The 25,013-nt window shown below is 38.5% G+C and overlaps 2 protein-coding genes across 3 annotated transcripts; both read right to left on the bottom strand.

Annotated features, from left to right (window-relative positions):
* Positions 1-7,745: 7,745 nt before the first annotated feature.
* On the bottom strand, positions 7,746-10,727 carry txnipb (thioredoxin interacting protein b). Of its 2 annotated transcripts, none has more exons than XM_084088857.1 (6): positions 10,271-10,727; positions 9,625-9,700; positions 9,397-9,544; positions 8,940-9,299; positions 8,538-8,837; positions 7,746-8,440 (listed from the first exon to the last, which is right to left on the bottom strand). In XM_084088857.1, exons 1-6 carry the CDS (start codon positions 10,524-10,526, stop codon positions 8,432-8,434), a joined length of 1,149 nt encoding a protein of 382 aa, XP_083944983.1. In that variant the 5' UTR covers positions 10,527-10,727; the 3' UTR covers positions 7,746-8,431. The 2 variants fall into 2 exon arrangements, with proteins under 2 accessions (XP_083944983.1, XP_083944984.1); XM_084088858.1 differs by having other exon boundaries at positions 7,746-8,437.
* A 2,533-nt stretch (positions 10,728-13,260) lies between these two features.
* On the bottom strand, positions 13,261-23,645 carry hjv (hemojuvelin BMP co-receptor). Its single transcript, XM_084089138.1, has 5 exons — positions 23,475-23,645; positions 21,702-21,777; positions 20,671-20,839; positions 18,146-18,645; positions 13,261-14,219 (listed from the first exon to the last, which is right to left on the bottom strand). Exons 3-5 carry the CDS (start codon positions 20,771-20,773, stop codon positions 13,602-13,604), a joined length of 1,221 nt encoding a protein of 406 aa, XP_083945264.1. The 5' UTR covers positions 20,774-20,839; positions 21,702-21,777; positions 23,475-23,645; the 3' UTR covers positions 13,261-13,601.
* Positions 23,646-25,013: the final 1,368 nt, after the last annotated feature.

Below are 25,013 nucleotides of genomic sequence, written 5' to 3'. Positions count from 1 at the left end.
TCTGGCGAGATTCTGAAGTGTGCATACGATGGACTCTTTACTATCCCATGAGGCCACGGGAGAGGATTTGTGAATGGCAGTGAAGCGACGAAACTGGTAGGCCACATGATAATGACAACATGGCGAATGTAGTACGTTCAGATTACATTCATACTACACGCATTTAGAACATACCTTTTTAGCTATCATGAAGTAATTACTTATTCAAAATAAATACCTACTCAAAGAGTATGCGATTTCAGACGCAGCCCACATCTGCAGCCAGTCCCTAAACTTCCAAACCAGAAGTTCCAATTGCTTATGTATGTATTAATTAAATACTTTGACTAATTTGATCATGCTTTCAGCTACCAATGAGACAGTATGCCTATACTCTTTAACATGTTTTACCATGTTCAAACCCATTCTGCACATTTTCAATCGAAATTCCATCTAGGCCTCATGAATACCCTGAGGATCCTTTTAAGCTGAAGTAAATAAAAGCAAACACACACACACTTACCGAGACAGTTATTCAAGCTAAGGAGGCAAGGAGATGCCCTCTGTCCTTCAGCTCGGGTAATTAGGATGCAGCGCTCCGTCTGGATGGCTGTGCACTGAAAACAAAAGCAACGTAAGCACCCTACTAAATAATTTCCAACCTGTCCTGCCCTCTATAGAGGGGTGAATAATTGAGTTTCATACAAAAAACACTCAGTCCACACACACTTATTCCAGGAACATGATTCTTTTTGACACTTGAGGTCTGAGATTGTAGGACACTCTGCATGGTAAAAGCTTTATCTGCATTCACATCGCTCATCCCATTCGAATGTGCAAGAGGATCAGTTCAGAGCTAAAATATAATGCTAACATGATAGAACATCTCTTGTGTTACATTCCCAAATATATGTTGGCTAAAGAAAACTTTCTGGAGGAGATTGATGCAGTGACCAGCAAACAGAAAAGTGATTCAGCATTCAACAACATCAGCTGAAGATGTCAGCCAGCCCTGGATGAGCCTGTTACTGATGTAAAGGTCACAGAAACCTGATTCTGAGATAAAACTCAGGCCAACTCTGCCTGGACAGTATGATAGCCACTGCTAGCCTAATAGCATCCAGATTTCCTCCCAAACAAGGAGATCTTGAATTGAAATCTGATTGAAATGCATTTCTTGCTCACAGATGCTGGACTGTTTTGATGCAGTTCAACAAGTTAGTTTAAGAATCAGAAAAGAATGTATCTGAAGTGACAGCTATAACACGTGAAGCTACTGCTTGAACAAAGATTGTCCCGTATAAAATTTGTTTGATAGTGTGTTTGTGTGTGTGTGTGTGTGTGTGTGTGTGTGTGTGTTCTAACCTGTTCAGTCTTTAATAGACTGGCCTTTATCCAAACGTTGTAAATCCAGTCTGGTGTAAATAGTCATTTTATGCATTTAGAAGACGCTTACAACGAGAAAGACATAATTTTTGTATCTCCACTTCTTTCCAACCCACATGTTTTTAAACCTTTCCAATCTCTGTTAAAAAGTATCGAAAGAGTATATCACCAGTACGGTTAGGTGATGTATATTGTCATGTTCCGTGTAGAAAAGTTATTATTATTATGCGTTTATACTGTATGTATTGGATAGCAGCTTTAGCTAGCGAACTAGTTGAAGTTAGCCTGTCACCATCAGTGAAGGTTCCGTTCTCTCGTCTTTTTGTATTGACTGTAAACAGTTGTGTCAAGTGAACATCGGTATGTTTAAAGTGTAAGATGTAATGTCTACTATTTGAATGTGCTATACCAATTGTTTCAAGATATAATACAATTGATAGTGTCATTTGTTGATGTATATTTGATGTATTATACAGTAAGACTGGTATCTATTTCACAGTATGTTATTAATGGGTTTTGTATTTTATCTGATATATACCAATGCTTTACATATTGATTCGTTTATTGTATTCAGTATAGTTATAGACCATTTCTATATGATATGGTCCATGTATGGCTAAAGTTACGGTTTATGACCTCATCGTATTATTATTGAGATATTTGACTCAGCCCAGAAATAAACATCCAGCGCTTGAGAAAGACATAATTTTTGTATCTCCACTTCTTTCCAACCCACAGTGCTATCCAGCCTGTGGTTTTGTACCTGCCCAGATTCCCCTAGGTCTGAGGCCGGTAACAAATGCAATCAAGGTATGAGCGATATTACGTTGGTGACCGAACCTGTTTTTCAATAAATCCTTGGACGAACCCGGACTGTTCATTGAATGTTTCAAAGGCGGTGTTGGAAATCGCCCCTGTAGACCTTATTCAGAGCAGCGCCATGATATGAAAGCGAGGCTGTGAGGGATAGACATGTTTTCAATAGCATCCGCTGTAAAAAATAAAATAAAATAAAAATCTGTATAATTTCTTATAATTTCCACAGCTCATGTTGTCTGGAGTGTTTTTTGTCTAATGACATTTCTTGGAAAGATATTTTTGCAGTGTTTGTTTAGACAGCAGTCAGAAGAACAATCAAAAAACACATTAAATAACAGAGATGACTCACTCACAAATCAAAGATGGTGCTGCTGTGAATAAGGTCTTCCCTCATTCACTATTCCCTACATTTATTGGCCACTTGAAGGAGTGAATGAAAACGAGTGAGTGAGGGGGATAAAGTGTCCATCATATGCACACACTTCAGAATCTCGCTGAAAGTAATTGGTTATCCGGGTACTTTTTGCCTACTCTTACTGTAGGCCTACTGTGTAGGCTATTGTGAATTCTACTGTATGTTCGCCTACTATATAGTAGGTACGTATGTAATTTCGGATGCAGCTAATTTCTTAGTATAGCCAGCGTTTGCGCATAAAGGTACCTCAGGAATCTGTCCCCGTCTACTGGCGATGTACTTGCGGAAAGAATCACTGAACAAATCTGAACAACTGATTTTAGTAGGCAAAACAGATTTTAAAAATCGATTGAAAACATTACATTTTAATATTTTCTGAGATTTTTTATTTATTTATTTTAAACATTGTTTTGTGGCTAGTTTGTTCTGGGTAGTTGGTAAGGCTTTGCTAGGTGGTTGCATAGTGACATAAGTCAAAGTAAGAGCACTAGTAGTCTATGCTATTCTGTTCCCTTGGGCTCTTTCCTCAGTGTCCAATTGGTTTATAATTGTGATTTCAGCCCAGTTACTTATAACATGCATGATTTGAGGCATCATTAAACTGTGCCAGACAATTTATGTGCCCAAGTGTAATTTTTTGGGTTTGAGATTTGTTCAAATACCAAACTCTAAGCATGAGCGGTAGGGTAGCTGTGGTATTTTAGGCAGTTCATAAAGCAAGCTATCCGTCCTTATTGTGCTAAATAATATTGTCTATAATATCTGCATCACTCTAGCTCAGAGTTATTAATAACATATCTCACGGACATCATCTCTATTATGCATTTTATAAAATGCTTCAAATTCTAAGCCACACATGTAAAACAAATACCAAGGCTCATGTTGCACCTGTCAATCACAGCAGAGAGTCCCGCTCTCCCTGTTGGGAGTAGACAGCATTAGTCAGCAGGACATCCTGCTTCTCTCACATAACAGTTATCTAAAACAACTGGATTATGGCAAAGATTAGCTGATGGCTGGTATAATTAGTACCATGGTACCTGTAACTGTTTGACATTTTCATTTTAATATGCTCTACAGAAGCAAGAGTGATGAATGGCACAGTGTCTTCTCGTGCAATGGAACTACAATTGTCGCCAAATTAAGCTCACAGAAAAATCAAGAAGAGATTGGTAAAAACAGTTCTACTTGGGTGGATTTCTAAACTAGGCTAAAGTTCAAGAGTCAGACATGGAGAGAGACAAGAGTAGGCTATGTGAGGGAGGTGAGGAAAGATACCGATCCTTTTTTGAGAGCACTCTAGAAAAGCAACAGCTGCATAGTGAGTAAACAACCATATCAGGTATCTGATTCTCTCATTTAATGTGTCCATGATAGCTGATGTTGCCCTTGATGTAGTTCCATCAGCACGCATACAGTCTTGCATAAATGATTCTTGGAGGGACAATTCCTCTCCCATCCCTGTGTTAAAATGTTAAAATGTGTGTCATTCCTTTCACCAAACAGATTTGCAATAACAATAATAAACATGTTTCCCCAAACCCTCCCCCCAATTGCCATTAGTTTACCAGAACAGATATCCCCGCCCCAAAATCCCACCATTGGTTCAGCCTATGTTGCAATACTCAAACATACAAAGATAAATATTTCAGGGAAACCAACCTCAGGGAAACAAACAAACCATTGATGCGAAACAACATTTTAAAATCACAATATGTAAGATTTTTGGATTAAAATATCCCAAAAAAACAATGTATATTTTGTTTACTTGTGTACATCATCCCAAATGTTTTCAACAATGTTTAAATACAAAGAAATCAGCTATTTTAACCAGTGTAATGTCATTGGATCTCCTGTCAATGATGTCATACACTGTAAAAAAAAGTTGCTGTCTTAAATTTTTAAGTACATTCAACTTTACATTAAGACATTTCAACTTAAATTACATTAAACTGACTTAAAAAATTTGTTGAATCTTGTATAACTTATAAAAAACAGTTGAAAATTGCTTAACTTATTTTGATAAGTTAAAGCAATGTAAAAACATATCTTGTTATAACTCCAGATTTACTGCCATAGAAACCATGGAAACACCAAAGACGCTTTAATATATTATGTGTTTTTTTAGACAGGTGAGGAACTATTTGGATACTTTTATCGACAGAAAACAAATCATTGTTATATAGCTCAACAATATTAGTCTTATTGTTTGAATCTCTTGATTTACTGTGAGTAACATGTTTGTACCATGCCTCAGAGACCATGCTATTTTGCCAAGTGGCTAACATGGCATTATCAGAAAGAGCTTTATTTGTAGTAACAGTAATACAGCATTTTCTCCACCATACAATATTTTAAAATGAGCAACACAAGTCATCAAGCTTTTGTTAATATGATATTCTAATATCGATCTAGCTTACTGCAATGTGCAACAAGTCTCATACCAGCCACTGAGCGAACGTACAGAGTAACGTTATAACAACTTTCAACACACTCAAATATATATTTTAGTATGATTGTTTAACCAATTATTGGCACTGCGTTACCCCACAATTTTAATTCATCAGATATGTGTAGAAAATCAAGCTTTTAATGTTGTTTTATGGCTGTGGTGTTTTTAATATGCTTTAAGACAAACCAAGTTCACACCATTGCTGAGTATTTTCTCCTTAAAAATGCAGTGAACCAAAGCGCTGAAAAAAAGTTTGAAATCGCTGGTGTTTTTGACGTCACAAACTACCTTGTAACCAATCAAGTGAATGTGTGATCTCTGAGCTGGTGTGTGTGCCAGTGAGTGGAGGCGGGGCTAATTTGCATATTCATAGAGCGTATACTAAATGATGCAAGGGTGTAGAGTTACATTCAAGCTATTTTAAGGCATGAATAATTTTTTTTTTCAAGGAAAAAATTTGTAATTTTGTTGATCAAACATGAGTTTTAAGGGATACAGTTATTGACTACAGGGGGACTTTAAGGCTCATTTCATACTTGTCAATATTAGCATAGAGTCCCTTGGCGGTAGGCAGCATCAGCAGGATGACCTGTACAGCACTCACATTATACTGGGGAAACCAAAGACAACTGGGTTATGAAAATAAAATAAAATAAAACAGGACATTAAATTAATTAAATAATAAAAATAGATATATTTTTATTTTATATTTATAAAAAAATAATACTTTTTTCAAAATTCATAAGCTGTCTGTAATGGTAAGAGTTAAGGTGAATTAATTATTATTAGCTTAACTGAACATAAATAGAAGTCAATGAGATGTCCACACAAATACTGTATACTGTTTGGAATCGAAAATCGATTCCAAGATCGATTCCAATCGATTAGCACAGACCGCCACCTCTCATACTGTATACTACTCGATACTGAACTGAGCTGAGTTCTCTTCTGCATCTTTTTGCACTTGAACGGACGAATACACACAAAAATATGTCAAAATATCCTCGTAAACACAGTCGGTTATATCTTAAGTGAACATAAACAGTTGACAAAGAAAACGTATAACTGTATATTGGATTCGTGCAGCTCTTAAAGTGACAGCAGCCTAATATTCCTGCTGCCGTCACTATAATAACATTAATCAAATAACAAAAGACATAGAGAAAATTCACTTGCATTTCTTGACTGAATACTTTTGTAACCATATTTGTAACGCATATCATATTTATAAAGTGCAGTGTTATTTTATATTTTATCGGAATCGATAAGCAACATCTGAATCGGAATCGCTAAAATTCAAATGATACCCAACCCTAACTGCATGTGAATAAATCTATGCAGCCTTGCATCTCTGTTTAGTGTGACTGTCTGACATTTTCACTTTAAACTCCTCAGCAAATGCAAAGAGTGAAAAATGCCAGCACAGGTTCAGAGACGCCTCCCTATCTGACCTATGCAGTGGGCTTCAACCACTGATTTATTTGTCTCACACAATATGCAATGGCATTACACAATTCACTCCAGTTTTACGGAAGCATGTAGAAAAAATCAAGGGAAGACGAGTAATCTTGTATCTGCATGGATTTCTGAGCAAGGTTCAAGTTCAAGAGCTGGAAATGGAGCGAGTACGTGAGCGAGACAGAGGGGGGTCAGGAGAGATACAAATCCTTTTTGAGAGAGCTCTATAAAGAGGAACAGCTGCACCGTGGGTAAACACCCGCTTCAGGTTTCTGGTGATTTAATGGTTCCAGAATTGCTGATCTCGGCCTTGACTCGGTTCCATCCCTGCACGCATGCAGTCCTGCACGGATGTCCGTGGACAGGGCTGCTCCTTTCTGAATATCTAGAATTTCTGAATTTCTAGAGCTGCTATAAAGTCAAAACAATCTCTGTTACTTTAATTTCCTATTATCAATGTAAAGCCGCTTTGGAACAATCTACATTGTTAAAAGCACTATATAAATGAAGATGACTTGACTTGACTTGAATATCTTCACATATTATTTTAATGCTTGCACTTTAATGTTTTTGTATTGCATATATTTATTTAGCAATATTTTTAGTTTACCCAATAATAATAAATCTGAAAACTATACTAAATATAAGCATTTTCACTTGTGGACTTTTGGACCCCAGTGCACAACCAAAGATATGATAAAATACACAATAATTGCAGTAAACTGTAGTTAGGTACTGTAAAATACATGGTCTGATCTGCCCGGTGAGCGAGTGTTAGCACGTTCACTTTGCCAATTTGGATTAGAATTACGTAACTGGAATGCTATTCTGAACACAGGCCCATGGATGGAAGTGCATTGAGTAAATAGCTCTTGAATATTTTCCAGCCAGAAAATATTCCCCTACAGATACATAACAGGTGCTCATAACATTGCTATTTGTTTTGTTTCCTGCTATCAACCTTTGCTCTGCATTCATCCTCATGCCAAGAATGTAGACAAGACTCTGTGCTAATGTACTTACACACCATATGTTTCATAAAACAAAACTATATGCTTAGTACAGTGACTGTAAAATTTCACAGTATGCAATAATATATAGTACTCATATATACAGTAAACAGATAGACAGACGGATGAATGGATAGATAGATAGATAGATAGATAGATAGATAGATAGATAGATAGATAGATAGATAGATAGATAGATAGATAATAAGTTCAATGACACTTGATTGCATTTAATCATTTTAACTTTTATTGTATTGTGAAAATGTTATTATTAACTCAATCATTTTAAAATAAAAAAAATCAATTACAAAATGCACACATTAAATTTCAAATTCGATAACTTTGACTCTAATACTCTATTGTAAACTATATGAAAACTGACTTTATAGGCATATTCTATATAAATGCATATTCTGATTTCTATCTATAAAATTAGAAATACACATGCATTGTGATACTTGTCCGCAATCAGCAAACAAACGCTCAGCATGATAACTCATTATGATATAGGCTACATACTCTATACATTCCAATTTGGAATAAAAGCAGACAAAATATTACACCAATATGGCAAAATCATAAATGTACAAACTCTCTCAGATGCTGAGGGTTCTTCAGAATTAAACATGAAGACGTCAATGGTCAGTTTCAAGAGGTGGAGTCTTCTTACATCAGAAAAACTGTCCTGTGATTCAGTAAAACAGCTTCAGGCGACTTCATCGACTTGCAATCAACCAGTTCTTGATGTGACAAAGCATTTCATAGTCCACAAGTCTGGAGTAAAGCATGCAGGGTCTTTTAGCAGTGTCATTCTGCGTTCTGAGATCTGAATCTTCCTGCGTTTGATCTTCTACTGTAGTTTTTAATATTTTGTGGCATCAAGTGAAGGAGAACTCCATTGCCAATGCAGCCTCAGTTCTGCTGTTTAATCAAGAGAAAAGACAAGACATAATCCTTAGTGCAATCTCAACTAGGGTAAAGGCTGTGTTTAAATATATCTGTTTATGTGTGTGTGTACCTCAGTGTATGGTGGAGGAGGGGGAAGCTGATACTCGCTAACATGCATGAAGATAGGACTGTCATCCTCGTCGTAATCATCCAGGAGAGGGATGACGGAACTATCCATGCGATTGTCCCGGGAGATCTCGCTGTAGCTGGGCGGAGAAGACGGGAGCGACACGCAGGTGCTGGAGGTGGCACTGCCATCCTGGCTGCTCATGCTGCTGGTCCGACTGTTCATGCCGTTGTAGGGGATCGTCCCGATGACCAGAGGCAGTTCTAGGATCAGCTTCTCGCTTCCTGGGATTGACACAGAGATCTAAACCCGGAGAGAGAGACGCCGGCATTGAGGTTAACCTCTGATCCGCATGTACTAGTGAAGTCTGGAGCATCTGCATTGATTATCAAGAATATAACTTACCCTCAGAGAGTAGTCAACGTGGATAATGTCACAGCCCAGGATGGTGGGCTTCAGCTTGGGCACACGGAGGACTCTCCCCTGCCACACGTCACGCATGCCAGATATGATGTGGTTGCCCCGGACAGAAATGAGTTTCTCGTGAAACACTTTGGTGCGGCCGTTCGCCAGGTAAATGTGCTTGGCTACGATGGCGGCTTTAGGAATGATGATCCGAGAGCAGGTGTTCTCGAACTGAGCGTCGATGCAGATGTCTTCTCCTTCGCTGTAACCCTTCCGGCCTATGTGAGCGGCCACGGAAACGCTGCCGTCGGGAATAAACATGCAGGTGACTTTCTTCTGATTCGCTCCTGCAACTGGAGCCTGAGAGGAAGCAGAAAGTACTAAAGTTCTTACTCACGTTTTAACGTTTTAATGTAAATTTCACAGATATTTGTGTGACCTCTGTGGAATTACTCACCATGAGATCTTGGGTGTTGACATCAATGGGTTCCTCCACCTCGAAATATCGCTTGCATTCTGCATACGACTGGCCTGATTTCTCCATGACGGCCTTCACATAGTACTGGACTGAGCCAAACTTTCCCACATACGAGGAAACCAAGCACCTGTATTGAAAGGTCTTGCGTTAAAATATTAATATTTTTAATGCAATATTTGTAATAGGAAATTTCGAAAAGAAACCCACCCTGCCTGAGGAAGTTCGAAACCAAACATGAACTCGTATTTGTTTCCAGGCCTGAGAGTGATGGAGCCATCTGCATCTGTGGAGACGAGATTGTGCTTTAAGAAACACTCCAAAGTCATCATTTACTCACCCTTATGTCTTTTGCATTTTCAATTTAAAAAGGTTTTTTTCAATAAACAATTCGTAAACTTACATCTGTCCCCTCCCCAACCCCCCATTCATTGAGTTATCCCCTTTTGATTTTCATTCTATGCACAAATAACTAAATTCAACCCACACCAAAATTAGAGTCGAAGTAAATGGGAGAAAAATATATGTCTATCCTTGTTGAAACTACAATAGTAGGTTACATAGGAGCACGACTAGGCCTAGTTATGGGGCTTGAAACCACCCAAAAGAAGTTAAAACAGAGGTTAGAGGTCTTAAAATGATGTATGATGTTTTACATTTAGGGTTTAAAACGTTTTAATGACAACTAAAGTAAGATTTACAGGTTAGTCAGAGTGCGCTAAGTAGAGCAGTCGCTTTTAAGGAGGTTACTATAGCAACAGTGCGTGGCTGGACACAGGCACAGGCACAATTACTGACGGGAAAAGTAACGTTAGACCCTCTTGAATTCGCTCAAAAGTTTGTATATGAGTCTCACCTGTTGGCTGATGATCGAGGTGAAGAATTTCTTCATATTTCAGGTACTCAATCTCCTCCCTGCAGCGCAGCTTTCCTTTGTTATAATCGACTTTAGCGCATCCGATTCCGAAGAGTTTAACGGCGGAAATCCGCACCGCCTCCGCCACCTCCACGACCACCCGCCCGGCCACTTTATCTCCGCCGCTATACGCGCTCTTGTTTGGGTCACTCAACTGAACTTCTAAAGTCTTGGGTTTCTTTGTCAGTACGCCCATTTTTCTATTTTATTAATTTTCCGAACAAGAATTCCAGTAGTAATTAGCAGTGTTCCACTAATAGTTCTATTAACGCTCTCTTTTCGGTTATCAAAGTAACTGAATTGATCAGTTCAGCAACAAGCTCACCAGTACGTCCTGGTGTTATTTTCTGTTGTAATATTATTTTCGATTAGTTGTTGGTGACTATGTTCTGTCAGTAAACACTGAGTGGGAGTGGGTGGTTATATAGTTCACACGGCCGCTCTGCTGATGATGCGAGCTGGACACACATGGGCATCCGTGCTGGACACCCACATGCGCCCCGTGGATCGCCACAGGCGCGTCTCTCTCATAGGACACACGGGCTGTTTGCGTCCACTCGGGCCAATGGCAACTTGGCCAGAGCGCGTGGACAGCTCGTGGGTAAGGGGCAGGAGTCTTTGAGGAGGTGGAGTAATTATATGGAGCAGGGGTGGAGCATGAGTGCGCACTGTGCCCTGCTCCAAAACACTCCTGCTGTCACTCATTCATAATAGTGGTAGGGATTTCTTTCTACATAAAAAATGCATTTGTACCTGAACTGAATGACACCAAAGAATCAAGTGTTTCTAGACAGCCCAGTTTACCCTAACAAAAATGACTGTGGCTGTACTATGGTAAAGAAATGGTATCGGATGGTTATACTATGTTAATTCGATTTTTTTAAAGTACCAAAAAGTTTATGATTTTGGACAAATACCACAGTAGTAATGTGGTATACTGGTATATGCATTTACTTCTGTCACTGTACTATGGTACTGCCACAGTAGGTTTATGTGAGGATATGCCATACTACTGAATGATAACCAAATGCATTTGCCATGGTATTTAAATGGCACTAGGCAGGCCAACCTCAGATAATGCCATGTCAATAACCTGGTTCATGGCCAAAAACCACAATATTGCCTTTGCACATGTCCAAAATTCCATGTTATTGTATTGGTGCATATCCAAAATACCACGGTATTGCCCTGGTCCATAACCAGAAAATGTACATTGTAACATGGTACCCTGGTACATGTCCAAATACATTGAATTGCAGTGTATTTGTGGTATTTTGAGAGCTTTCTTATGATAACTAAGAGATATCTGACAGATTAGACATGTACAGTGGTCATCAGAGATGACTAAACGAATGCAACCATGAACAGTCCACATGCTCCGAAACGTGTGTTACAGAAAGACTATTCACATGGACTGTTCTGATTGGATGAGCACTGCCATCTGCTGACTGATCCAAAACACTTCATTGCATGAGCCCCTACAAAAAGTTTAGGAGGAGTCTGATTATATAACCCTGTTCATCTGTCATCACAGTGATCGGAGGAGCCTAAACAAACAGCTGCTTACCTCATTCATTATGCTGTCCATCCATCTCCAGAGTTACAATCCTGTCCGAAGAGTGTGGGATATTGCTCAACTCCCTCTGTTATGAATGGCTGTCTGTAGAGTACTTTTTAACACCTGTTGTTCCATCCTATATTATATCATATGAACATAAAACTAGCATAAACTATAATGAATGGTACTTTTAAGGTAAGAGTGCAGGGAAAAGACAGTTTTAAGTTACATAACACAGACTAATATAATATAAACACTCAAGCTCATCCAAACGAACACCATTCAGAGTCACACAAGTGTGAAAGACTCAGAATCAGCCACCAATATTTGATAATTCACAAGGAGTGAAACCTCCATCACCTGTGATCCTCAAACAGATGAATCTACAGCCTCCATCTCACACCTGCTGAAAACTATGGTTTTAACTTTAAACAACAGATGCGAACAGAGAATACCACAGATCCATGATCATGGTCTTCCACTGGCTTTAGGTAGGAGTTTCTGGGCAATGAAGATCTATGAGAGAAAAATTACTGAAAAGAATCATTGATTCTCATGGTAAATTTCTCAGACACATATATCCATAATGTTCTGAAATCATAAGAACTAGTTTGACAGGAAAATGATTCAATACTCTTTATTTTAGTTTTGAGAAAGTGATTATTATTGCAATTTGCCATGAACTGCTTTATTCTACAGTACGTCTCCAGTGTTATTGTTGTTAACACACTGAAAAACATGTTCATGACACCAATACGGAGGCCCAAACCTGCAGAAATTCAAAATAAATAAATAAATGTGATAATGGGAAAATTAATAAAGTAATAAAATGACTTGAAAAACAAATACAATTAGTTTTAGTTCAATTTAGATCCTGAATTTATTTTTGTATTACTTTGTTTCCTTTAGTCAAATCGATTAATCGCTATTAAAAATATAAGTAACACTTTACAATAAGGTTTCATTAGTTAACAGGTTACTTGAACTAGGAATGAACAATACTTCTGCAGCATTTATTAATCTTGTTTATTTCAGCATTTACAAATACATTCTTAAAATCAAAATTATTTGTTAACATTAGTTAATGCACTGTGAACTAACATGAACAGACAATGAACAACTGCATTTTTATTAACTAACATTAACAAAGATTAATAAATACTGTAACAAATGTATTGCTCATTGTTAGTTCATGTTAGGTAATACATTAACTAATGTTAATGAATGAGACCTTATTGTAAAGTGTTACCAAAATATATTTAAATAATTTCAGGTAACTTTGGCAGCCCTAAAAAAACATGAATAACCCTGATGACCTTCATTAATTAATACTTTGTAGGCCAGCATATGACAATAACCAGCTCTGTGGAAATATTTTACATTTCTTCTTTATTATAAATACACTCCTGCATAAAGTTAATCCACCTTTGAGAAAACATACACGAGCTGCATGAGCAAATATCATTCATATTTACATTTTTGCAAAGGTTATTCAAGTTTATCCTGCTAAAAATCTTCACAAATATGTTACATTTATAATTCACACACATGTGCGTTTAACACTGAAACAAACACAATAAAATTCTTCTTAACAAGGCCGTTCCAGACAGCCAAAACCCAAGCCTCCAAACCACTGAGATGTAAACATTGAACAATAGTATAAATACCCTTTAAATATCACACAAGGCCTGCTTTAGTGCAGTGTTTTTGATGTCACACTGGGCCCAAAATAGTGTGTCTGAGTGTCTCTGTGAGGACGCTTAAGGCCAGCACCACCGGCAGTGACGGAGGGTTAGTACCTGCCCTGTCCGTCAGCAGGTGAACCCTATCAGGGTCAGAGATCATCGCACGAGCGTCCTCTAGAGCAGCCACAGCTGATGCGCTGGAGTTCACGTCCCCGGAGACCTGTAGGTCAAACAGGCAAGCCTGGAAATACACATCCCGCACCGGAAGCAATGAGGAGCAGTGCGAGTACGCAGGCGAGGACGGGTGAGCGTGTGGCATCTCCAGGCGCTGTGAGACCGGACACCCCCATACGCACAACTGCAGGTCCTGCTCGGGTGTATAGGACTCCACGATCGCACGAGGCGAGCGCACGGACAGACTCAGCGACCGGCCGACCTGACGCACCACTAGAGTCGTCCCGATGTGAGTCGCCCAGATCTCAGCGTGTCGGCCTGGGTCGTGAGAGTGAACGCGCAGGCTCTGGTGCCCTCTGCGATCGCCGCTGGTCACAGAACCGTCCACGAACGCCGGGGGAACGTTATCCAGCTCTGCTTGATATACCTGCAGCTCTGCACATTCACGCCAGTTCTTCAAGATAACCGTGATCTGATGAGGAAACAGACCCGAGAAATGTCAGCTGCGGGACATTAAAACAGGAGCGATTCTAAATCCGTGCACATATCCCATTATGCATGTCCTATTAATTATTCATCGCAATTCATCATTAGATGTCAGGCTGTAGAATATCATTACCTCAACCCAATGTGTTTGAAAGCACTGAACAGCAGCGCTGAAAGAAGACAAGTGTGTTATCTCCCTCTCAGCTGGACAGGCTCGTATAAGGGAATAAGAACAGTCTTTATTAAGATTGGCTGTTGATAAAGTAACGCTGGAGCCTTTAATATGGCAATAAAAAGTGTTTGTGTTTAAGGACTGACTGAAAATGTGGAGTGTTTTAACAGATAGCTTCATGTACGCTCTTAAAGATAAAGGCATCTGTGATTCAGTGAAGAACCTTTAACATTCATGAAACCTTTCCACTTTTAATAACTGTTCCCTGAAAGGTCGCCATAAAATCCCACTCTTGAAACATCTACATTGTTCCATAATATTTTGGTTACACTTTATTTTAAGGTGTCTTTGTTACAGTGTAATTATACTTTGAAGTACCGAGTAATATTAATTAAATACATGTACTTACTATAGGGTTAGGGAATCCCAAACATAAACAATAAGAGAATGTCTGACCAGCATGTAAAAAGGCCAACAGTTTGTTTTGGTTTTATACGCTTTAGGGAAGGAGTCCTCTGAATCAGCTGATCAAACCACTGGATAGAATTCTTTTTCTTTTTCTTTTATTGCACAGCATCATCAGTTATCAACTGGCTGTACAAAATGCACTAATAAAAATAAGCCTTTTTCTAATAACAAAATAACTAAAAATTTCTAATAACATTTCAAAACTAATACGTGCAGATTATTTTAAAGCCATAACTCTTAAATAAAACAGAATGAATCTACTTAATAAGTCTCAAATAAAAAATGTGTATCTTTTACCGATTTGATGCTGCAGTAACCTGGCAAATCCACTGATTGGTTCTTCTTCAAAAGTGCAACTGCATCAGCTAATTCATAATCGCATCTTGTTTCCAGGCAAACTGCTGGTGCTCCCAAAAGTAGCATAAAGCCAGTAAATCATATTAAATTAAAGCAGAAACTATCTAATGTAAGCCTACTCCTTAGAATCAAGACCAACAGCACAGATCTCAAACCTAACGGGTCCGATTTGAGCGTCAGTTGCATTTAAATATTTTAACTTTTACGGCTGGACTGTACGCAACCACCTGTGGCCTGACTGGATGCAATGTATTATAATCAAAAGTATGAGCACGAGATGAGGATTACCAATATTTCTGAAAACAATACATCTTCTAATATCAGCTCAAAATATCAAAGATATTCTCTGACTGGACAAAATCATAGTCTGAAGCTAAAAAAAATCTGAGTCTGTGCCAATTTCTATGCGATTTTCTGTGAAATCTGTCAACTCCGACTGCTCAAAATCTGTCTCTGACTTTTAGCAACTAACCATGTCTACACTGGAAGCGCTATTCACACCGCAACAGCTAGAAGCTGTCCACACTGGATGCGATAAAGCGACCATTGCAAATTCATTGTCTTTTGTGTCAGAAGTTGCACAAGTTGCGCTTGGGAGTACGTCAGAAATAGAATGAGACATCAGTTTACATCAGCACAGCATTCAGTGTAGACAGCATCACTCATTATAAGGGGTTCTATTTGCTTTTGTTGTGTTGGGTCTGGTGTAGACACGGTTTAGTGTTTTCTCAGAAATGTTTCACAGTTGTTGATGATGAGTGTCAAACAAAACTGATAGGCTACACTGTGTCCTAACCAGACACGATGTGATAAGATTCCAGCAACAACGAATTTGTCTGTCCAGTGTCCACACCAGACGACACAATTATAAGATGACAAAATCAATCAAAAATCACAGCCAATCAGAAGATTGTGTGGGCGGAGTCTCTCTGCAAGTGCACTGCACTACTACTTGGAGCACTCGCAACTAAATGGATAAGTAGGCTACAATTAATATTAGGCCTACATCCTTTTAACATTATTAAAACTACATACTGAGTGACGGAAGTAATCATTGTCATAGAATACACTTGTTTGTTCACATTGAGTTTACAGTTTGAACATTCTTTTTCCCTTTAATTTATTTTCAAGATCTGAGGTGAATTATCCATTGTTTTCAGTATGGCTATAAAGAGCACACAAAATTATATTCAAACTCACATTAGACGCTTTTAACATTAAATACGGACCACAGACAGCACCTGAGATTATCAATGTCACACTTTGTAAGGTGTTTTTTTCAGCCGCGACGTCGCAGAAATAATTGGAAATAGTAACTGGATAATTGGAAATAGAGGCTGACATTTTTTCGGGAATCCCGCGGGATGGGAAACAAAATCACTATTAATCACGGGATTGGGACGGGACAGGAAAAAAATATCAGCGGGAGTGGGCGGGACCGGGAATCGTAATAAAACGATTATACCCAACTTTATACACAAATATACAGTTTATATAAATAAACTCTATATTTAAATTTTGAACTAAATTATATTTGCCCTTTCTCTTCATGCTCTCCTGTTTGCTTTGGTGTGGCTGGTAAAGTGAATGACGTGCTCCACACACGCATGAGACACACGCTTTTCACACGCTCTCACGCCACACATTACATCCATTTTCTCACGCACAGAAAAATCGCAAAGCAAAGAGGACACGGAGACCGACAGACTAGACAGAGCAGGTTACTTTATGATATAAAAAAATCTCAGCTCTCAGATTCTGTCAATTTTATTACGAAATTCAAACAATAAATACCGTTTTGGCGCTTGTAAATGTTACGTGACAGATCCCTAGCGCACGTGAACCGATCATCTCTACTAGCTAATAGTTAATAAAGACGAATGAACACTGTTGAAAGATACAGTACAACTTACCGAAATGTATATTCCTCATACATAATATCGATCAATCAGTGTTTTTCATCAGCGTGAAGAGGTCAATAACATAGCTGGAGAACAATTATGTCACATTTACCTCAGGAAAGCCATTTAATGAACATAATATAGCACGTAGTTGGCAAGAAAAAAAAAAGCTATAGAGAGTATTTTGCTAAATATGTGTTCTATATTACACATTTATTATATTTTTACTTGTATCATTAAATAAAGTTGTTATTATAATAATAAAAAAACGCATTATATTTAATTTGAGTTATTTTTAACCTTAAATAATAGCCTACTACCAGCTGATAGGGCTCTCTGTATGTTTACAGCATTAGGTGAGTTTTTCTTGAGAAAAAATAACGCCTATCTTGTGTAGCCTACCTAATATTTATCCAAATGAGTCAATATTATATCAAATCACAATAATTGAATTGAATTGAAATAATAAAAAAGCGTAGCTTACCAGAAATTGTACCATGTAAACATTGTAACATGTTGTCACTAAACCTAATAAAAATCAGTTTAGTTACTAAAATGTTAGTGACAATCACAATACACTTATTGTGATGCATTTTTTTTTACTGTAACTGACAGATTCCGGTCAAAAAAACACAACACGGGAGTGGGAGGGAATAGGAGTCATTCTTCTGGGATTGGGACGGGATTGGATGTTTTTTCGTGGGATTGGGACGGGACAGGATTTTTTTTGTGGGAGTGGGACGGGAGAGGTTTGAAAATCCACTCCCGTGTCACCCTCTAATTAGAAATAACTGGAGTTTTTGCAAATACTAGCAGCAATGTAGTCCACCATCTATAAACCTTAGGTTTATTTAAAATAATGAGTTAGCCTACATACAACTCATCCCTAAAAAATAGTAATTACAAATACAATACAAATAAGTGTTATTAAATGAATAATTCCAGGGTAATTTTATATTATTATATGATTATAAGTTATAGAAGAGGATAAATGTAAATGTGATTTTTCCACACCTTTGTGAGTATGGTGGTGTAAGAGCTCCCTCTAGTGGGCGTGCTGGTGGCCTGGATGTACAGGTACTGGTTGTCTATGAGAGGCCAGGCGCCCTGTACTGTACACGTCTGGAACTCGTCATTAAAGGTGCGGATATGAGGGTCTCCAAACACCCCGCAGTGCAGGTACTCAGGGGCCCGGCCCTCCCTCTGCATAAACCCCTTCTCATAGAAGCATCCGTCCCCTGGGAACGGGGGCAGGGGCCGCGGCTGAGCTGTGGGGCCGGTTTTGGGGCAGCGGTGTTGGATGAGCAGGTCCTCGATGCCCTGCACGGCAGAGTGGTACGCCAGGTCTCCACGGCACGCTCGGGCCGTCCGCTGAGTGCAGAGAGCGTAGGATCGCAGGGCGCTGCAGTAGCCAGCATTAGCACCCTCTTTACCTCCACCTCCAATGACGCCCATCTCCAGAGTCGCAGCCACGAAATCTGAGTTGCATCGCAAGATTCGACACTGTGCACACACTGTAGGGAAAAAACAAATACATTATTTCACCTAGATGTTAAAAGTGGCCAAATTTCCAGAATTCACTCATTATAGGAGTCAGGAAATGCCTTATATGGACATAATGACATGCAAATAGAGACGTTTTGACTGATGAAACATTAAGACAAACACATGATAGCGATAATATATCTGTGTTCATCAAGCTATCTCAGGTATTTTCATAAGAATGATGTATGTCTTTAAAGGGATAGTTCACCCAAAAAGGAAAATTAGCCCATGATTTACTGATCCTGAAGTCATCCTAGGTGTATATGACATTCTTCTTTCAGACGAATACAATCAGATTTATATAAAAAAATGCTTCCAAGCTTTATAAGGGCAGTGAATGACTGGAGAAAATTTGAAGCCCAAAAAAGTGCATCCATCCATGATTAAAGTGCTCCACTTTTACTCCAGGGGGTTAATAAAGGCCTTCTGAAGCAAAGCGATGCGTTTGTGTAAGGAAAATACCCATATTTAAAACTTTATAAACTATAATCACTAGCTTCCGCCAGATGGCCGTACGCATCGATTTACGGTGAAGACTGACCGCGCACAGCGTAATGACGAACGTGGAAGCTCAGAGGTAAGAGCAAAACAAAACCCTAGTCGCGAATTAGCAATTTTGAAGAGAAATGTCGGAGGATTTCTATATAATAGAAGAGGAGCTTCAGTTTGTTGCACAGCCCTATTTGTTTAAACCGCGAGAGGCATCTAAGCTTACGATACTCCTTACATCCCATGTCATGCATGCGCCACGGGTTTCTCTTGCGTAAGTATGCGTACGGTCGTCTGGCGGAAGCTAGTTATTATAGATTATATGGGTTTTCTTACAAAAACTCATTGCTTCACTTCCGAAGGCCTTTATTAACCCACTGGAGCCGTGTGGATTATTTTTTTATCATGGATGGATGCACTTTTTTGGGCTTCAAATTTTTTCCAGCCATGCACTCCCATTATAAAGCTTGGATGAGCCAGGACATTTTTTTAATATAACTCCGATTGTATTCGTCTGAAAGAAGAATGTCATATACACCTAGGAGGACTTGAGGGTGAGTAAATCATGGGCTAATTTAAATTTTTTGGGTGAACCCTTTAATGCAATGCTAATCAACATAGCCTGTATCATATAATTTAATTATAAATGTATTCTCACTCTGTTTAAGAAGAGAAACATGAAACCACAGAAGTAATTTCAAACACGACTGACATGTATGGTGATTTTGAACAAAAAATTATATTAAACTCATAAATTGTAGTGTTTGACGGTAATATGCTAAGCAAACATACTAGCTTTCCCTGTTGTCAAGAGCGATTGTTTTACTCATTTTGAAAAGTAAGTCCAGGTAAGATCATATAAATGGAGGTGTGATAAAAAAAAGAGAGATTTACAACAGTATGAATAAAAAAGTGGGGTATGGTATTGAAGCGTTTAGCGATTCTGATTGAAAGCACGGCACGAGCGCCAGTGATTGAATGTCAAAGCGCGGTTTAAACGCCCCGCCCCACAGTCGAACTGGAAGTATTGATTGGTTTTGCGCCCGAGTTAAACCTGTCAGTTATTGGCTAAACTGCTTCAGATCTGTCTGTTATTGGCTGAAGCTCAGGGCTCCACCGCAGAAGTTTGAAAAGTGTCTGTCAAATGTCAGCTTGCCCTGGTGCTCCGTCGGCACCTTTGTCTGTCAAAGTACTTTGTTTGTACTTTTGGTGAAAAATACATGTAGCGAAGTTGAATACTTTAGCCTATTTTTATTCAACTCAAGTACCACAATTTAATTATACTCAAGAAAGTAGAAAAAAATCTACTCAAGTAACGTTACTGTAACGAAAGTATTTGTAATTAGGTACTTCCCACCTGTTTTGAGGCATTTAAGCTATCATATTTATTAAATAAAATATGTGGCATGTAAATAAATGTTATGCAGTCTTGTTTTTGTTAACTCAAACTAAATGTTATTTTGTGTGTGTGTGTGTGAATTTAAATAGAACTGGAATACTTTTACCTGATGGAGCACTAAAGAGCAGGACCGTTGTGACAACGATCACAATGTGTTTCCATGTTGTGTGTGAATGATTCCCACGGACAGCTGATGCTGCCATTCCCATCCATACAGACACAGGCAGGACGGCCTGCTCACAGGTGTCTGCACAGGTGCTGATTGCTGAAGCGCTCTATATAAAACAACCACACGGGGAGACAAGTCCAATCACAAATCTGGAAAAACAGCCTACTTCTTTAGAAAGCTTTAAAGGGTTAGTTCACCCAAAAATTTTAATTACTCAACCTCATGTCGTTCTGAACCCGTAAGACCTTCGTTCATCTTCAGAACACAAATGAAGATCTTGTTGATGAAATCTGAAAAGCTTTCTGTCCCTCCATAGACAGCTACGCAACTGACACTTTGACGCTTCAGAAAGTCCTTAAAGTAAAACTGATCCATATGAATTGAGTGATTTAATCAACATTTTCTGAAGAGACTTGATTGCTTTTGATGAACAGATTTAACGAAAGTCTTACGGGTTTGGAACGACATGAGGGTGAGTAAGTGAGTGAACTGTCCCTTTAAACAATTATAATATTGTCTTATTTTCAGAACATCAAGAGCATTTTATTTATGATGTTTAACATTTAAATGAACTCTTTTCTATTTGAATATATTTCAAAATCTAGTTTATTCCAAAAGCTGAATTTTCAGCATCATTACTCCAGTCTTCAGTGTCACATGATCCTTCAGAAATCATTCTAATATACTGATTTGCTGCTCAAGAAACATTTATTATTATTATCAATGTTAAAAACAGTTACTGTTACTTTTGATCAATTGAATGCGTCTGCTGAATAAAAGTTGTATTATTTTTTATTATTCTTACTGACCCCAAACTTTTGAACAGTATATTATATTATATTATTGTTTTGTTGTATCATAAAGTATAATTTAGCATGGGTTTAAACTTTAATATACAAGACCATTAATCTAATAGGCATTATGCAATAAAATTACATGTTCTATAGTTTCTAGAAACCTTCTCTTACCTCAAAAGCTCCTCTGATCAGTTATGAGTTCCTGAGACCCATCAAGAGACTGATAATGTCATGATTATGTTGTAGCCTTGGGAGAGAAAGAAGAATATATGAAGAATTTGATAGTAAGTGCATTCAAAATGTTGTGGACATTTTGTCAACTTTTTCATGCAGTCACTGAAACACAGAGTGAGACGAGACCACCTCACCTATGAAAGTTGACATTTTGAACTATATAAAGTAATAAAATTTGCATATTCTGCAACTACATAAATAATAGATCAGATCAGCTGAAATGAACTGTCATACAAAGAGTTTCACATGTGTATCAGCAGCACTGCTCTCAGTAGGGATATTTCACAGTTTGGACTCTCAGCACTGATGTGTTATTTACTAAGTCTTAAGAACAAACAGTGGGGGAATGCGCGAGTAAACTAAAGTCCTATCCGTGTGTTTGCACTTGACCAACAACTCTGATGTGAACCATCTGAGTTAAATCAGTTTAAACAGAACAAACCTGGTGACAACTTCCAGCACATGACAAATATCTCAACTCTCATTAAAATCTCATTTATACTGCATGTAATTCTGATGCATTTCCACCTTCATGCCAGCAAAGCTTTTTCCCTGACACTGACAGCTGATATTTATTTTTCAGCTGTTGGGACGGCTGGTGGCGGGAGGGGCGGTTACGGGAGTTGAAGGGCAGAAATGGGGGGGTCTAAATATACCCCACCACACCGGCCTGCCCCTCCAGCACCTGCCCCAGTGGAAATAGCCAGGGCTGCACAGAAGCAGGTGTGAGACACACAGCAGAAACTCAACAGCTCTCCGTTTCCTTCTGCAGGCTAATTTCAGCTGAACACTTCAGAATCATTCCCTCTTTCGCTATAGTGCCATTGCATGTGGAAACTGGCAGGATCTGGTGTGCCAGCACTTTTAAAGAGAGCTCATTTCCACTCCAAACGCTCCAAATATTTCGGGACACAGGATCCTCCTGTAAACGGCTGCTTCTCTTTCGGAACACAGAGTCAGCTCCCGGACTCCTGTTAGACTGGAAGTGTGACTGCCTGTGGCGTGGCATGCACATGTGCATTACTCCGTTTGTGTGTATGAAATAAATCAGTAATTTCTTAAATTCTTGGTGCCAAACCTTACTGATTATTATTATAGGTAAACTCAATCCCCTTTGGAACAAAGGAATACATTGCTAAGGTAAATAAATGAATTAATACGCCTAAATAAATAAACACAATACACTTACTGAATGGTTCTGCTATACAGTACTTTATTGTGGACATAAAAAAGTACTGTAGCAATACCATGGAACCGTGATGCATCAGATAGTAATACTATGGTATTTTCTGATATAACATGGTATTCCAAAGTACACTCTTAAAATAAGAGTTTCTTTATTGGCATTGATGGTTCTATGAAGAACCTTTAACATCCATGGAAATGGTCCATTCCACAAAAGGTTGGAAAAATTTAGGTTGTAATGTGGAAAACATGGTTCATTTAAGAACTGTTCACTGAAAGGTTCTTTGGGGAACCAAATAATGTTCTTCTATGGCATCGCTGTGAAAACTCCTCTTTGGGACCTTTATTTATTATAAGAATTAATGGGTTTTTTTACAACAACCATAGGACTATTTTTGCTGATTAATAGAATATTAAGTTAAATGCATAAACAGCCATTCTTTGTAGTTTTACATATATTCATATTACTTGTTTTGTTAATTATTAACTATCCATGCACATAGAATAAAAGAGAGATAAACTCACAGAATCAGAGGACTCTCTCCTGTAGACCGACGCTGAGATCTTTCCCCGTCACTTCTGACATTGACGCGCTCATGTGACGGACTCATGTGCGGCGTGACCCCCGCGTCACTGTCCCGCACGCGTGAGACGCGTATCACCAGCTGACGGGGAGCTGCTCCAATCTCTCTCTGTGTGTGAGCTGTTTGTCAACACACAAATATTGATCTTTCTAGGCGTTACACTTCTTTAGTATTACTTTTCCAATACAAGTCAATAGTAAAATTAACAAAACTGATAAAAGTTTTAATGATTTATGCTACTTAAATTATTCGGATTAACAAAAATAATCCAATAAATTCATCAAAAAAAAGTATTTGCTGTATTTTATACAGCAAATACTTGCTGTATAAGGAATATAAACCATAAGTCTTTTATTAAAATGCGTTAAGGTTATTATGATAAACATATGTGATGTCCTAAAATCACAGGTGGGAAGCTGCCAGCAGTCTTAAAATATATATATATATATATTAAATAAAATAAAAATGTTAAATACATACAAATTAATGGCTTGGTGAAAATCTAAAAGGATAAAAGGTTTGTGTAGCGAACAGTAAGTGTGTGTTTGTGAGATTTCTCTGTTTGCTGTTAAATGTGTGTGTGTTTGAGGATGTGTTTGCCCATCTTTGGACTCATTTAGCGGACATTTTATCTCCAGGACGTCCCAAAGAGTCTCTCTTTTACTGATTTAGGTCGCTCAATTCGCACTTGTTAGATACATTTTCTGATGTTTACATGCATATGAAAGTTTAGAGCTGCAGTTCAGAGCGCGTCCGGCAGGTGGCGGTGTTGACCAGCGAGACATGAACGTGCGCGAATAGAGCGAGTTTGATGCAAATCACACGAAAATGAATACTGTAAACACTGAAATACATGGCGCACACCAGCTTTTCAAAACTTAAAAGTTTACATTTAAAAACAAAAGTTGTTGTCAGTGTATAGCCTACTGCACATGCACTGATGCGTGTATACTGGGTGTGATGCAGCATTCATCAGAGTGTGATATGGGACTGTGTGATCTGCTCTGTTGTCTGCAGTATGCATGCATGCATCAGTGAGTCTCAGGCTCTTTGTTGGCTGGCTGGATGGAGGCGGGGCCGCAGGTCCTTTTGTGCCCCTCACATTTTGGGCAAAACCAGAACAACCGAGCTGCAGACGCGCCAAAAGCATGAAACCGGGCTATACACAAATATTTTGTTAAGAAAAACTTCACAAACAGCGACGTCCGGTACAGAGATGTGATTTCAATACAGCGTTGTGAATTTTTAGGTGAGTAATAAACTCCTTGTGGGGTCAGGAGAAAACTTTCCATTTCAAGATTTATTATTTGTTGAGTATATTTAGTGAAGTGCGTTATTCAACTTGTTATTATAGACAACTTTATTTTCTTCACAAACATAAAGATTATCTTTTGTGTTGCACATTTTTGTCTACTGGACTATTCGCTGGTCAACAGATTACCCCGTTACTAAGCAACAGTGATTCTCAACCAGCAGCACG

Source organism: Abramis brama (genome assembly GCF_963993115.1).
Source record: "Abramis brama genome assembly, chromosome: 17".
Classification (NCBI taxonomy): domain Eukaryota; kingdom Metazoa; phylum Chordata; class Actinopteri; order Cypriniformes; family Leuciscidae; genus Abramis; species Abramis brama.
This window is presented reverse-complemented; position numbering and strand designations above follow the sequence as displayed.

What these genes read in the sequence shown, in the direction of transcription:
- hjv (XM_084089138.1), bottom strand. Translation starts at nt 20,773, where the DNA reads ATGGGAATGGCAGCATCAGCTGTCCGTGGGAATCATTCACACACAACA. An exon ending in GCTCTTTAGTGCTCCATCAG is followed by an intron (nt 18,646 to 20,670) that starts GTAAAAGTATTC and finishes TTTTCCCTACAG; the next exon opens with TGTGTGCACAGTGTCGAATC. An exon ending in ACACCACCATACTCACAAAG is followed by an intron (nt 14,220 to 18,145) that starts GTGTGGAAAAAT and finishes TTTCCTCATCAG; the next exon opens with ATCACGGTTATCTTGAAGAA.
- txnipb (XM_084088857.1), bottom strand. Translation starts at nt 10,526, where the DNA reads ATGGGCGTACTGACAAAGAAACCCAAGACTTTAGAAGTTCAGTTGAGT. An exon ending in CCTCGATCATCAGCCAACAG is followed by an intron (nt 9,701 to 10,270) that starts GTGAGACTCATA and finishes TCGTCTCCACAG; the next exon opens with ATGCAGATGGCTCCATCACT. An exon ending in ACGTTGACTACTCTCTGAGG is followed by an intron (nt 8,838 to 8,939) that starts GTAAGTTATATT and finishes CTCCGGGTTTAG; the next exon opens with ATCTCTGTGTCAATCCCAGG.